Here is a 16625-nt window from a genome sequence, read left to right as displayed (position 1 = left end):
ATTTCTTATATTTTATCGAAGGTGGTGACGAATCAGCATATAGGAAGGAGATTGCAAACCTGGCTGAATGATGCCACAAAAACAACCTCCCTCTCAATGTCATCAAAACCAAAGAACTAATTATTAACTACAGGAGGAGGAAACTGGAGGTCCATGACCTAGACCTCACCGGGGGATCAGAGGCGGAGAGAGTCAGAAACTTTAAATTCCTCAGCATTATCATCTTTGAGGACATGTCCTGGGTCCAGCATGCGCGTGCACTACAAAAAAAGCATGGCAATGCTTCAACTTTTTTGGAAGTTTGTGAAGATTAAGCACATCATCTAAAAGCATGGATTTTTTTTTGGTATTTGCGCAAGTTATTGTTTTTTGCACATTGGTTGGTTGTTTTTCGTAGCTCTATTGTGTTTCTTTGTTTTTACTGTGAATGCCCATAAGAAAATGAATCTCAGGGCAGTATATGGTGACATATAATGCAAACACGAGGAAATCTGCAGATGCTGGAATTTCAGGCAACACACATAAAAGCAGGCCAGGCAGCATCTCTAGGAAGCGGTACAGTCGACGTTTCGGGCCGAGACCCTTTGTCAGGACTAACTGAAGGAAGAGTTAGTAAGAGATTTGAAAGTAGGGGGGGAGGGGGAGATCAGAAATGATAGGAGAAGACAGGAGGGGGAGGGATGGAGTCAAGAGCTGGACAGGTGATTGGCAAAAGGGATATGAGAGGATCATGGGACAGGAGGCCCAGGGAGAAAGAAAAGGGGGAGGGGGGAAACCCAGAGGATGGGCAGGGGGTATAGTGAGAGGGACAGAGGGAGAAAAAGGAGAGAGAGAAAAAGAATGTGTGTATATAAATAAATAATGGATGGGGTACGAGGGAGAGGTGGGGCTTTAGCAGAAGTTTGAGAAGTCAATGTTCATGCCATCAGGTTGGAGGCTACCCAGACGGAATATAAAGTGTTGTTCCTCCAACCTGAGTGTGGCTTCATCTTTACAGTAGAGGAGGCTGTGGATAGACATATCAGAATGGGAATGGGACGTGGAATTAAAATTTGTGAGTCGGCTGGGGTGATATACTGCATCCGGTGTTCTCGATATGGCCTTCTCTATATTGGCGAGACCCGACGCAGACTGGGGGATTGTCTCGCTGAACACCTACGCTCTGTCTGCCAGAGAAAGCAGGATCTCTCAGTGGCCACACATTTTAATTCCACATCCCATTCCCATTCTGACATATCTATCCACGGCCTCCTCTACTGTAAAGATGAAACCACACTCAGGTTGGAGGAACAACACCTTATATTCCGTCTGGGTAGCCTCCAACCTGATGGCAGGAACATTGACCTCTCAAACTCCGCTAATGCCCCACCTCCCCCTCGTACACCATCCATTATTTATTTGTTTATATACACACATTCTTTTTCTCTCTCTCCTTTTTCTCCCTCTGTCCCTCCCACTATACCCCTTGCCCATCCTCTGGGTTTTTCCCCCTCTCCACCTTTTCTTTCTCCCTGGGCCTCCTGTCCCATGATCCCCTCATATCCCTTTGCCAATCACCTGTCCAGCTCTTGACTCCATCCCTCCCCCTCCTGTCTTCTCCTATCTTTTTGGATCTCCCTCTCCCCCTCCCCCTTTCAAATCTCTTACTAGTTCTTCTTTCAGTTAGTCCTGACGAGGGGTGTCAGCCCGAAACGTCGACAGTACCTCTTCCTAGAGACGCTGCCTGGCCTGCTGTGTTCACCAGCAACTTTGATGTGTGTTGGTGACATATATGTACTTTGATAATAAATTTACTTTGAAATTTGAACTTATATACTGGAGACACAGCAGACTGCAGATGCTGGGATCTAGAGCAACAAAAAAAGCTGGGGGAACTCAACTGGTCAAACAGCATCTGTGGTGGTAAAGGGATAGAATACAACTTGGGTAGAGACTGTGCCTCAGGACCCTTTATGTACTTACTTCGGCTCCCTGTCTAAGCCAACTTTTGTCTCTTCTCTAATAAATACTGCCTTGCAGTATATTAAGTGTTGTTTCACAGGCACTTGAATTCAAAAAGCCTTTCTCCATGGGGCCATAAATTAGTAAGTGTGGAGTAAACCACATCCATGACCTGAGCATGCCCTTCAGATAGAGGATTATCAGATTCAGGGTACAACTGGACACCAGGGTTGATACTCCCTCCATCTTGCAGAGACATAGCGATCACTTGTGATCCAAAGCTGGAAACAGCTAATTTAGCATGGATCTAGAAACAAACCTGGTATTTTAAAGAAAGTTAATTTGGTAATAATCTAAGTATTTCAAAGCTAATTTCCTTGCAGAAGCAACAAGGATATTTTCAATACAGACATAGATTTCAAACATATTACCAATGTCCAGTGCCAGTGAAAGGAAATGGAAATAATATTAGGGTAGACATTTCTGAAATAAAGGGGTAATTATTTCAATGCAGTTGACTGCACATTTTTGTTGGTAAATAATGAATCTGAAGGTATCAGTAATATTTATCAACTAAAGGCATGAAAATGATAGAATATACAAAAATATTTATGTATTTCTGATTAGTTATGAATGGAGTTTAAATATCATGGACACTGTTTAATTACTAAATGGTCACTAAGCCCTCATCCCCATTATAATGACTTCTGGATGAACAAGATTCAATCTGCTTATTTTGTTGGATGTAAGAAATCCCAAAGCATAATTCAAACCTGGGGAAATTTTCACACTATCCCAACTGAAGCTGATCTCTTGATCATTATACCAAAATCTTTAACCAAAAGCAAATACTTAATTGAGGTTTGTGGGATTTTCTGGTGTACAAATTATCACGTGTTTGTCTTGAAAATACAAGGGCAGCAATTTCAAAAGTAATTAATAGATAATAAATAAGAACATCCTCATGAACTGAAAGGACTTTCGTTTTTTTCCCAAAGTAGTTTTGTCAGCGAAAAAAATATTTAAGAGGTAGAAACTTGCTCTACTAACATTTGCTTTAAATCAATAAACACTGTTTCAGGAAGAAAAGCATGCTTTGTGTAGATTTGAAGGGTCTCTAGTTTTTCACTTTCATCCATATTAGTGATCACTGTTGTTTTCAATGTTGCCTTCTTCTTAACTGGCACTGCATAGGTGTTCCCTTTGGAAGTAGAGAAATGCTGCAATTGAATTGGCTTTTCTTGACGAGTAACCTGGAGAGAGAAAAAAAGGAATTTTCCATCGAACTGTGCTTCAGGATATAGTATAGTGATAGAAATTCCAATAATCATTATTACTGAATTAAAATTCTTGGCTAGAATAAATTGGGCCATTGCTTGCTGCTGCTGGTTTTAATTGCTGTCCTGTTCTAAACGGTACGCAGAGGGAGGGTGTGACTGCATTGCTCATCATACCTGGTTAGGGAAAGAGGCAGTCACGTGTAATTCCTCTCCTGGCTGCTTTTCCAAGTTTTACTGATGGGTTATTTGGATGCACACACCTTGTGCTGATTTATGCTGCGCTCCACAAATTAGTAATACTGACTTGACTAGTCTTGTGCATGAATAAAACACATTAAGTGCCAGAGAGCTGCTGTTATATGTTTATCCAGACGTGAATGGAGAAAATTCAAAGAAAAACATTCATAGAACTAGGGTCTATTATCCCAACCTATTGTATATTGCAGTACACAGCTGCGACCCCTTTTTATGATATAATTGTGGACAGATGTTGAGAAGAAAGGCTCAGCTGTCAAACAGCACTTGTAAAACCCAACTAACTGATCTCTCTAATCAGGGAATTGTAATAAAAGGAAGAAATCTTTACTTTAAAGTTTTCTCATCAATGTCGATGGTTGTTGTATTTAATTTTGCCTTTTTACTTGCCACTGAATAGGTTTTTCCTTTGCCAATCTTTAAAGAGATTTTCAGAATATAATGATGAATAAAAAAGTTCATTTTAAGAAATCATGGAATGAGAAACCTAGTCAAACATAATCCACAAATTATGTAACATCTTATCCATTTATCACATCCAGTTAAATATCCAGAAGGAAAGCTGCTTTCTAATTTTCCGAAGTTTATTTATCAGTACCTTAGACTATAACTCATTGATTTTCTATAGTTTATTAAGCTATTCACCAAAGTTTACACATTACAATTCAACCCTAGACTGATGGCCACAATAAACACCACCAACACATTCAATTCCTGTAATCTTGTGACAACTGTATATCCAACAATATCTATTATGCTATGAATTTTGAAGGAGCTGCTTCTATTTGATTATCCTGGGTTCAATGAGCATAGCTCAGAGACTGTTAACATGTTTACTGTCATGTCTGACAAAGTTTCAGACATTGGAGGCAGCAGCTGACCAATATTCATCTGCATTACCTGAGGCACTGTTTCCAACAAGTTTCAAACCTGCACCAGACGTTAAATTATTTTACGGGAAGTATGAACACAGATCTATCACACTATGTGGCAAATCTCTGGTACCATATATGAAGAAATTTCATATAATTATTGGCTGACTACCAGGTCTACTTGGAGACCTGATACTCTGCAACCTAAACACTAATGAACATGCATGGTTGAATCTTCAGAAGGATACTCCCTGGGCTTCAGAATGGCTTTGCCATGATGATAATATAGCTAGCTGAAATTGTAGAAGGCAATAAGAAATTGCAAATCAATCAATTCTAAGAATTCAGATTTTTCACCATTTGTTCTTCCGGGATGAAAGCTTTTTCCTCCTTATACCCATCTTCAAAAAAACGTTCACTAGGATGAGGTGATGCCTCCCGGTCTGCCTGATTACTGGTGTTTGTGCTTTCATTCGAGCCCTTTGCTTTCTGTTCAAGTCCAAAGTTGATGTCTAAAGTAACGAGGAATCAAAGAAATAAAGAGGTATGTGTCCAATTGGACCAACTTCATTTTCATCCTTTTATTTTTCTGTCCCCTTATGTTTAGTTATACATTTAATCAGATGATTCCCACTGGGCTGATATTGTGTTTGGGTTTGCAAAGCACTGATTTGAAAGATTTTCTTGACAATTACAGTTTTTTGGTCACAGTCAATATTACAGTAGTTGAAATCTACTTTTACTTCTATTTTTGCACTTCTTAGAAGTCTACTTATATATTTATTCTATCGCTTGTTTTGTGGCCTATACTGCATTGTTAGTACTCCATTCCCCCCTCCCCTTTTAGTTTTGTTCTTCACAGATGTGGGAAAAAGTATTAAGACTAATAATCAGAATCTTTTTCAACTTTCACTTTTTTCTAAAGGGAGATTCCATTGAAAATCAATTCCCGTTATCATAATGAAAATGCAATTCCGAAAAGGAACTGTAATTCATCTTAAAGATGACTTAAAGTGTAGATTTTTTTTAGCAGTGTTATAAATCTGAACTTTATTAGGTTCCATTTTGGATTTATTTAGTTTAAGGTACATACCTAACATTTGAGGACTTAATTCAACCTCTGAATGTTCCATTTCTTCTTCCTAAAAGATAGTATCACAGGTGAATGTTGTATTTAGCATGAATATTAAATTGTTGAAAGTATTTTTAAAAATAGTGAAACTCCACCATTGAAGAAAAGAGTGAAAGAAAAAGCCAGGAACTACAGAACAGTTAATTTGACATCAATAATAGAAGTAGTAGATTTTAGAATCCATTGTTAGTAAAGTGGTCCATTAGAAAATAATGACATGATGACCAAACTTGACATGGAATTATGAAAGGAAATCATATTTGACAAATCTATTAGAGCCTTTTGAGATTGTGCCTACAAGAAGGAACAAAGATGGATCGGTTGATGTGGTGAATACTGATTTTAGAAGGCGTTTGGTAAAATGCCATGCACAAGATTATTGAACAAAATTGTATGGAGGCTAATTTACTAATGTGAACAGAAGGCTGAATAACAAAGAGAAATCAGAGTAGGACAATGCAGCTCATTTTCTTTTTGGGATGATGGGGCCCTAACTGTCAACATCAATGACTCAGACATTCAGAAGGGATACAGTGTAATATATTTGCAGATACAGTACTACAAAAATAGATGATGATCTAGCTGGGATGAGAATGCCATTCAGTACAAAGACCAAAGGGCGGATGTCATTGGGGCAGCAGGGGCTTGGTTGCTAAGTAATTCAAAGCAGAGATTGATAATTATTTCTGTTATAACGTAAGTAGCTGCTTGCGTGACCTTACACTTTGTTCCTCAAGGAGGTTTAACTGATTTGGCGATTGCTCTTCCCTTATGCATGGATTCCCATCACCTTCTCCCGTAACATTCTCAGAAGCACCAAAACAGGCATCTAGTGTTGGGGAACAAAGTTACACACAGAATCTTATAAGGAAATATTGCTCATAGACAAATGACGACACAGTGGCCCTAGTTCAGGTGTAAACAGACTGCTATTTTTCATACTTTTTCAGAGAATTGTCTGGTGTGTAAATTATATAATATAATGTAGAACAAACTTTTATAGAACATAGAACATAGAATTGTACAGCACAGTACAGGCCCTTTGGCCCACAATGTTGTGCCGACCCTCAAACCCTGCCTCCCATATAACCCCCCACTTTAAATTCCTCCATATACCTGTCTAGTAGTCTCTTAAACTTCACTAGTGTATCTGCCTCCACCACTGACTCAGGCAGTGCATTCCACGCACCAACCACCCTCTGAGTAAAAAACCTCCCTCTAATATCCCCCTTGAACTTTCCACCCCTTACCTTAAAGCCATGTTCTCTTGTATTGAGCAGTGGTGCCCTGGGGAAGAGGCGCTGGCTATCCACTCTATGTATTCCTCTTATTATCTTGTACACCTCTATCATGTCTCCTCTCATCCTCCTTCTCTCCAAAGAGTAAAGCCCTAACTCTATGCAGACATGGTCAAGAGGTTCAGTTGTTGTTCAGACTAAATGTCAAAGTGGGGATGAAATGTGATCAAAGTGACTTTGATCTTGGAATGATTGTGCCAGACGGAATGGTTTGAGTATCTTAGAAACTGCTGATCTCCTGGGATTTTCATGCACAATTGTTTCTGAAGTTTACAGAGAACAGTGCAAAAAAGGAAAAAAAAAATCCAAGGAGAGAGCCTTGTTAAGGAAAGAGGTTAGAGGAGAATGACCAAGCTGGTTCAAGCTGACAGGAAGGTGACAGTAACTCAAATAACCATGTGTTACAACAGTGGTGTGCAGAAGAGCATCTCTGAATGCACACGTCAAACTTTATTAGAAGGTACCTAATAAAGTGGCCACTGAGTGTACAGTATAAGATTATGCTGCCTTCACAAAAGTGTGGGGGTGGGGCAGAGGGTAACGCCAACTAAGAGTTTAAGAACTTAGTAAAGAAGCAAACCTTCAGTAAGAAATATTTTCTTGTCCTCTTTTGGAGGTTCTATTATTATCTTTGTTTCACCCTATAAAACAAAGAATATAAATACTGATAATATAGCTTTACAATTACAAGCTAACACAAACATTTCATACAGCTGAAGATCTGCTACTGTCTGCTTTGATTCTGAACAATGCAATTTTGAATCATTTCAAGAACATCTGGAGTGCAAAATATGACTATTTCCAAAATTTCAATATTAAGTGACATTAGTTAGGACAGATTTAGGTTCATTTCTACCAAGTGAAAATTAAATAGCAGAGCTCGTGCCATAGAGTAATGCAGCACAGAAACAGTCCCTTTGGCCCATCTAGTCCATGCCAACAAATGCCAATAAAGTGAGGTCATAGCTCAACCAAGCCGAGCCATGGTCTCACTCATTCACACCCGGACTTGTAATACTCCCACCCTAGGTGTCAACTATCGTCAGAAATGCTGCTTCAGTAGCTTTCCAAGGGAAAAAAGTAACATTGTAAATACTGTTGTTGGTAACCCACAATAAAAAATAAGCCGATGGGGAGGGATATCCACACCATATAGATGTGAGGACTAGGGTGGGAAGTGGGTATCACTACCCAGGGATTAGGGGACGGGGGGACAGAGACAGAGAGGCACACAATTATCAAACCATCCTGTTAAATATTTGTCTCTATTGGGCCTATGAAAATAAAGCAGAGTATTACATTAAGCCATCCTGATATCTGGCTGCAACAGCAAAATGAGAAGATATTCCCCCCAATATTTTATTAAATTGTTATAAGGTTGAACAGTTTTCATACCGGTTTGTAGACTTCAATCACACCAAAATATTTACTGACATCAGTGCTGAATCTGTGTAGCTCCTTCCTCAATGTGGGAGGGTATTTACTAACTATTTCCATCTGTTTTTGGTAAAAATTTTCATATCTGTGAATCAGAATTAGACTTATTACACTGACATAGGTCGTGATATTTGTTGTTTTGTAGCAGCAGTACAGTGGAAGAGATAATAAATTACTATAGAAATATAAAATAAATAAATAGTGCAAAAAAGCAATAGTGAGGTAGTGTTCATGGATTCATGGGCCATAGAGAAATCTGTTGGCAGAGGGGAAGATGTCCCTAAAACACTGATAGTGCATCTTCAGGCTCCTGTGTCTCCTGCCTGACGGTAGCAATAAGAAGAAGGCATGTCCCAAGCGGTGAAGGTCCGTAATGATGAATGCCACCTTCTTGAGGCACTAACTTTTGTTGGTGTCCATGATGGTGGGATGTTTGAGCCCGTGAAGGAACTGTCTGAGTCTACGACCCTCTGCAACCTCTATCAGTCCTGTGCATTGGAGCCTCCATACCGGCTGGTGATGTAACCAGTCAGAATACTCTCCACATCTGTAGAAATTCACTGGAGTCTTTGGTGACATACCAAAACTCCTGAAACTCCTAATGAAGTATAGCTGCAGGTGTGCCTACTTTGCGATTGCATCAATATAATGAGCACAGGATAGATCTTCAGATGTTGATGCCCAGGACTTTGAAGCTCCTCACCATTTCCATTCACTGTTGATCCCTCAATGAGGACTGGGGTGTGTTCTCCCAACTTCCACTTCCTGAAGCTAACAATCAATTCCTTGGTCTCGCTGATGTTGAGTGCAAGGCTGTCATTGTGACTCCACTCAACCACCTGATCTATTTCATTCCTGTATGCCTCCTTGTCTTCGCTTGAGATTCATCAACAACAGTGTTGTCATCAGCGATCTGAGCTGTGCTTAGCCACAAAGAGTGCGAAAATAGTACCAAGTTAAAACAGCTAGCGGGTTTACATGGTTACAATGAACTTACTAAAATGCATGTGATGTAAATGAAATTGAGTTTCTTTCCTATGGTGTTTTTATCTCAGTAAATATTAAATAAAAGTATTCATATCCTACTATATAGTTGTACCAATTCACATAGACTTGACATGAATATGCATGGATAAGCTGTTATTAGTTTATGTATTGGACTCAGCTGTTCTCAGATGCCTAGTGTTTCATCCCTGGTTGATATTGCTGAATAGTAGCAGCAGGTGTTGTATTCTGCTATTGAAATCCATTTCCTTACCACTGTCTACATTTATGTAACTGAAACTATCCTGATTATTTATTCCTCATTAGTCTTCAGTAATATCAACTTGAAAGTATATACATAAGCATCCTAACTGAGAAGGAAGAAAAAAGATGAAGGAGGTTTTCCAAGTTTATATGCACCAAACACACGAAATAGTGGCATGTATGTTGCTACATAGTTGGTTCTTCATTACATATGGAAACCCCTGCCAACAGCAATGTGGGATTAGATTCACCAGAAGGATCGCAGCACTTCTAAAAGGTGATTCACTACAACCTTCTCTAGGGCAATGAATTCTGACCTTGCCAGTGACGTCAAGATATTAAAAATTCTGCTTTTGAATGCTTTTCCACTGAAGCATCAAATTAAAAAATTAGCACGTCAGTCTGAATGTTTCCTCCCACAATCCAAAGATGTACGGTTACGACTAGGTTTAGTGAGCTGTGGGCATGCTATGTTGGTGTTGAAAGTGTGGCGACACGCGGGCTGCCTCCAGCAAAACCCCGGACGTTGTTGGTCTTTGATGCAAAATGGCGTATTTCATTGTATGCTTCAATGTGTTGAGCTACATGTGACAAATAAGGCTAATCTTTAATCTTTATCTCTGAAAGATTAATCTATCTTCTTTTCCTTTTGCATCAGAACAGCTTGTTAAGTGAATGAGGATTCAGTTTGATCCCTGAACCTAGTCTTTTTATTGGAGAGTCATAATCATTGCTGAAGAAGCTGACATTAAACAGAAGTACCTCATGTGGTAAAAATACTTGCCCTTTTATGATTCCATTCAGCAGGCAGACAGCCTTTTTGTAGTCTGCTTTCAATTCTGTCTGTGTGTTATCCTGTCTCAGCTGATCAATAAGCAGGTCTAGATTTGCTTCTCTTGTCTGAGAAAAGATTAAAACTTTTATGCAATTCACATTAACCTTGTTGCTGCATGAATGGAAATATAGCAGTTTTTTTTAATTGGGAGTAGGACCAGGAGGAAAAAATACAAATCAAACAGTGAACTAATCTTTCATATGAAACCTTTAAAGTAATTAGATTGGTCATTAATTCCTGGAATATAACTAATTCCCAGTACTTTGACATATCCTGTTATCAAATCAACAGCTTAATTTTGTGAAATGAATTACATTATGTCAATGAAAAAATCAATGGGGGAGAAGCTGCACTGCATGGCAAACTTGCACTAGAATTATGAAGCACAATTAAGCTGTTTGTTCTGATGGAGGCTGAACGTAAAATTTATATTCCCACTTTATTATCATGGAGGTAGCCTCCTGACAGTGCCACAAGTGTTGTTTCTTACAGTTGGGCCAAAACATGGGATGAGTTTGTGAAAAGAACTTTTAATGAACAGCAGAAAGTCAGTAACCTAAAGGTCCCTAATAATACTGATACATCTTTCCAGCAATGCATGTAAATTCAATGCCAAGTGTCGATCAGCATGTGACAAATATGTCAACTTCATCAATAATATACTATATGTTGCACACTTATACTTAGTATGAAGGAGTTCTGATTGCTTTCCTGATCAGTTTTACTGATTAATAATTTATAGTTCTTGGCAGGGAAAGAACCAAACATTTTTGATGGCAGCAAATTTATGTTTTTGGAGAACATTCTGCAAACATTAAGTAAAAAAGAAACGGCATTGGGAAATTCTCGATAGAGATAAAACAATCCTTATTTTATCTCCATCAATGTTGTTTGTTTTTGGATACCTGCTAAAGAACATTAATTTCCATCCAATCAGTGGGAAGGAATTTGAGTTAGTTCCTATAGTTGTCCTATTACACACATCCTGATTTTATATTTGATTGGGGTGCTGCAAATTAGTTCCAGTGTGACAGCGGCTCCACGTTGAGCTCTAGAACTGTCTGCCTACCTGATTTGCTTTATCATGTTTCTTGCGACAGTCACCTAGCTGTTCTTTCAGCTGGTCTTCCAGTTTAGATAAATTCATTTCATGCTCTTCCCAGAGTAAAGCAGCTTCCTTCCAAGTACGGAACAAGTCCTTACAATTCAACTCTGTCTCTTGGGCCAACACCTCCATGTGTTTCTACAGATATGGAAAATATTGAACAGAAATTACACAAGGAAACAGAGTGGAAATATTCAGAGAATTTTCCTGGCTTTCCACAATTTGATTATTTCCTCTTAAAAATCTCTGCATCAACCAATGAACAACTGAGCAAGTATAATTACTAGACTATGTTGATTTAGTTAATTCTATTCAAATTAGTCCCCTTGACAAGAAAGAGGGTAAAATCAGCCATACATTGTATCTACACACAATGCAACTTTATTAGGTACACCTATCCATCTGCATGTTAATACAAATATCCAGTCAGCCAATCAAGTGGCAGTACCTCAATGCATAAAAGCATGCAGACATGGTCAAGAGGTTCAGTTGTTGTTCAGACCAACATCAGAATGGGGAAGAAATGTGAACTAAGTGGCTTTGACCATGGAATGTTTGTTGGTGCCAGAGGGGGTGGTTGACTATCTCAGAAGCTGCTGATCACCTGGGATTTTCATGCACAACAGTCTTTAAAGTGCGAGAAGCAAAACACATCCAGTGAGTGGCGATTCTGTCAGCAAAAATGCGTTGATAATGAGGGAGGTCAGAGGAGATTGACCAGACTGGTTCAAGCTGTCAGGAAGGCAACAGTAACTCAAATAACCACACATTGCAACAGTGTTTTGCAGGAAAACATCTCGGAATGCACAATGTCGGACTTTGAAGGGGTTGGGCTACAGCAGCAGAAGGCCACAAACACACACTCAGTGTCCGCTTTATTAGGTACAGGAGGTATCGAATAAAGTGACTACTGACTGTATTTCCAATAACAATGTGATAGCCTTTACTGGAAGAGAATGAACGTGTGTAATTTCTATGTGAGGGCTGCATTATTCTGCTGACTCAGTCTCTCCTCTATTGTCCACTTACATCTCTGACCAGATTTACTTGCCAAGAATGCCCACTGCGGCAAGGCGTTAGTGAGTGCTCAACATCCATTGAATCAAATTCCATATGTGTCAGCAAAACAAAAATTGCACTTGCTGGAAATCAAAAATAAAAGCAAAAACAGCTAGAAATACTCAGCTGGTGTGAATACAAAATTAGAGTTAATATTTCATCGGTTCTGATGAAAAGTCATTGGACTGGAAACATTAACACTGTTTCTCAAGTCACAGATGTTGCCTGACCATCTGAACATTTCCTACTTTTTCTGTTTATCGCTCATTGAGAAATCAATATTTTCAGAAGCAAACGTACTTTGCAGCATTCCTTTGGGACACACATTACCCCGAGACTGCTGGCCTTTGCTTACGTTTTTGGTAGTGGTTCTTCCATCCACTATCTAGCTGCAGAGCGTTTATGATTTGTTCTCAAATACAAGCAAATCTGCAGATGCTGGAAATCCACAGCAACACACAAAATACTGGAGGGACTCAGCAGATCAGGCAGCATCTGTGGAAAAGGGTAAACAGTCGACAATTCAGGCCAAGACCCGAGGAACGGTCTTGGCCTGAAGCGTTAACTGTTTGCTCTTTTCCATAGATGATGCCTGACCTGCTGAGTCCCTCCAGCATTTTGTGTGCGTTCCTATAATTTGTTCTATTTTTCTCTCACACCAGCAAAAAACATGCTGGTATATGCTGCTTTAAGGAAAGGTTATCCCAATTTTTAAATAGCATATCAATTGCCAATTATAAAAATAATAAACAGAGCCAAAGATTTAAAAAACTTCCCCTAACCAGATGGAGGATTGCTTGTTGCCTTCAACCATGTGTTTGAAGTCAGCAATGCTGTATACTGAAGATCTTGGTCAGACCCCAAATCTTATTACACTGTACTGGAGCATGCTGCAGCATTACTTAGAGATCCATTGGATTAAAATGTAACTCTTTGCCACATTTATGATTTCTCACTCAGACCATCAGCTGTCTCCACTCATTCCACTGCAATAGTAGGAAAAAAACAGGCTTACGTCTATAGCAAAGAGCTCCTCTTCAAAGCGGCGATGTAAATTGCCAAGAAGAGGAAGAAAGTCAGAGATCATTAGTTCTTTGACTTCTTTTTCTGTACACGTCTTGGAACTCAATAGCTCCTCCTAAATCAGTGAAACATAATAAAAACATTACTGTAGATAATAAATAATAAACAAACTACATTTTAATATATATTTCACCAGGAAACTAACACCACCACATCATCTGACCAGTTTGTAAACATCTAATAACACTTACCTGGATGTTGCACTTAATAACTTGTAATGAACTATAGGAAAAGACAAGGTTGTAAATAGCCATTTAAAAAAAAATAGCTTTCTCCACATTTCCAGGGCCTTTCACCAGGTCTCTTCAGATATCAAATGAGAGCAACCTACATTGTGTGACATCAAATCAACAGAAACAAACCAGCTAATTTCAAATGACTCTTCTGTCATGATCACTATCACAAAAAAAAGATAAGGAGGGAACACAGCCCATCACATGGATTGACATTCCTGCTGTTGCAGTCTGTTCTAGTTTAGCCCTATTTTATGCTTAATTAATTTGTTTAATTAATGAATGATTCTCAGGCAATGTTATTGTCTTCATTGATACTTACTCAACCTTAATAAATATACTGTAATCCTGCATTAACAAATATCCTGTAAATGCCTCCAGTATCAAGTTTAATTGTGGCTTTTCTTTTCCACACATGCATTGAGGCACACAAATGTCATTGATGAGAGATATAGATTGGATCACATCTGTTTAAATTTCACCACAATATAAATTGAACAGCCACTGTTTCATAGCAAAACCAATCAGAGCTGTTCTCAGAATTTATTACATAAATTTATATATTGCTAAATTAATTCATGCAGCAACAATTATCCTAATAAGAACAGAAGAAATAGGAGCAGGAGTCGGCCATCTGGCCCGTCAAGCCTGATCTGCCATTCAATAAGATCATGGCTGATCTGGCCATGGACTCATCTCCACCTACCTGCCCATTCCCCTACTATGCGAAAATCTATCCAACCTTGTCTTATACATATTTACTGAGGTAAATATGAATGATCATAGTCACTGACACTTACCAGTATATTTGTGATAGTTACATGACTGAATATAGAAACAAGTTCCTTGTTTGGGGTTCAGATAAATCAGACTTTAGCTGCAAAAATCCCCCTTCCTTTCCTCCCAGTTTACTGGCTATACTGCAGACCACCTGTATTTGATATGCTGGGTATTACTGCGAGGAAGATCTAGAATGAGAAAGACAATCTGGTCCTTATTTTGAGAGTGTAATTTTAACTTTAAGGACTTTACCCTCACCTGCTTAACCTTCTATGGCAATGAAATTTTCCTGCTTTTCCTACCTTGCATCAATTTAGCACATGTACCCACCTTACATTTTTCAATTTCCGCCATCCATTCATGATGGAGTTTTTCATAATAAATTTGCAATTTATTTATAAATTGAATATGCAGTGAATCTAGGAAGTGAAAACAAAAATATTTTCAAGATTCACTTTTGTGGAAATATATTGTGGAGTTTCAAATAAGAGTAAATTATATAAATTCCAACATATAAATATAAGATAAAATTACTAAAAATGACAAGTGATATTAAGACTTATGCCAGTGTATCCTGTGCATTTCTTACTGAACTTACCTTTATCCTAATTTTCTTTTGCTCTTTATTTGTCTGCAGTCATTATACTGTTTACTTCATGCTCCTCAATAATTATTTTGAAGATCTTCTTGTCTCCCCATTGTAAATTTTATTTATTCCAAATATTTTTAATTCCCTTTTGTCTTCCTCTACTTTGTTTTTTTTTTGCTTAGATTTTTTCAATTTTGCCCTCAACTTTTCACATGTCCATATAGGGTTTGAAGAGATTTGCTATGTCACCAAAGATTCTACAGATGTACCATGGAGAGCATTCTAACTACAGTAGTTGCATCACCGTGTGGTATGGAGAGACCTCTGCACAGCATTAGAGAAAGCTGCAGAGGTCTGTACACTCAGCCAGCTCCCATGGACACCAGCCTCCCCAGCATCAAGGACATCGTCAAAAAGTGATGCCTCAAAAAGATGTCATCCAACATTAAGGACCCTCAGCATTCTTGACATGCCCTCTTTTCATTACTACCACGAGAGAGAAGGTACAGGAACCTGAAGACACACATCTAACATTTTAGGAACAGCTTCATTCCCTCTGCCACCAGATTTCTGAATGGTTCATGCACCCATGAGCACTTCTTCCATTTATTTCTTATTGTAGTTTATAGTACGTTGTATGCATTGCATTGTAATGCTGTTGCAAAACGACAACAACTTTCATGACATTTGTCAGTGATGATAAACCTGATTCTGATTCATTATTGAGTAGTTTGTTCTTAGTTGCTATTAGAAAATATTTCTCCAAATCCCTGTGAATTCGATTTTAAACATTTCCCACTGCTGCTTCAAGCACTGGCTTAATGGTGTACTTTCCCCAGTAATGGTGCTGGTGTCCAATGAAATAATGCACTCAATACTTAGTAATACACATAAAATGCTGGAGGAACTCTGCAAGCCAGGCAGCAACTTTGGAAAAGAGTAAACAGTCAGTGAAACATTGACTGTTTACTTTTTTCCATAGATGCTGCCTGGCCTGCTGAGTTCCTCCAGCACTTTGATTTCCAGCTTTCTCGTTTGTCCTTCAATACTTATTTATTTTATACAGCTAATTTTTAAATAAGCAAAAACATGCATTAAGTTACCTGCCTTCATATCAAAAGGAAATCAAAGTCATTGATGACATCTGTCCATTTTGATGATATACTCTATACTTACCAATTTCCTGATTTAAGGCAGATACAGAGTCGTACCACACATCCAACGAGTTTTTAGTGCAATCAGACGGCTTTATGTTTCTGCAAAAAGAGACAAATAAACATTAAATAAACTAAATTTGAACAAACTGCATACCTGATCCACTTCAATTAAACGATGGTTTCATATTAGCGCAGTGGTTAGCACAACACTATTACAGCTTGGGGCATCGGAACCTTCTGCAAGGAGTCCCTGTATGTCTTCCCTGTGGTATATGTGGGTTTTCTCCAGACCTTCCAGTTTCCTCCCACAGTCCAAAGACA

At 38.6% G+C, this 16625-nt stretch overlaps 1 protein-coding gene across 1 annotated transcript in view; it reads right to left on the bottom strand.

Moving 5' to 3' along the window:
* Positions 1-16625, bottom strand: part of ccdc180 (coiled-coil domain containing 180) — an 81978-nt gene that overhangs the window by 40277 nt on the left and 25076 nt on the right. Inside the window, exons 11-21 of the mRNA XM_063073565.1 lie at positions 16324-16403; positions 14889-14977; positions 13478-13600; positions 11368-11541; positions 10248-10363; positions 8174-8300; positions 7359-7419; positions 6203-6309; positions 5442-5490; positions 4706-4860; positions 2992-3194 (exon numbers count right to left, since the gene is read on the bottom strand). Of these exons, the coding sequence (XP_062929635.1) occupies positions 2992-3194; positions 4706-4860; positions 5442-5490; positions 6203-6309; positions 7359-7419; positions 8174-8300; positions 10248-10363; positions 11368-11541; positions 13478-13600; positions 14889-14977; positions 16324-16403 (1284 nt within the window). The remainder of the gene's footprint in view (positions 1-2991; positions 3195-4705; positions 4861-5441; positions 5491-6202; positions 6310-7358; positions 7420-8173; positions 8301-10247; positions 10364-11367; positions 11542-13477; positions 13601-14888; positions 14978-16323; positions 16404-16625) is intronic.

Source organism: Mobula hypostoma, chromosome 21, assembly GCF_963921235.1.
Source record: "Mobula hypostoma chromosome 21, sMobHyp1.1, whole genome shotgun sequence".
Classification (NCBI taxonomy): domain Eukaryota; kingdom Metazoa; phylum Chordata; class Chondrichthyes; order Myliobatiformes; family Myliobatidae; genus Mobula; species Mobula hypostoma.
Note: the sequence above shows the minus strand (reverse complement) of the source record. Positions and strands in the feature narration are given on the sequence as shown.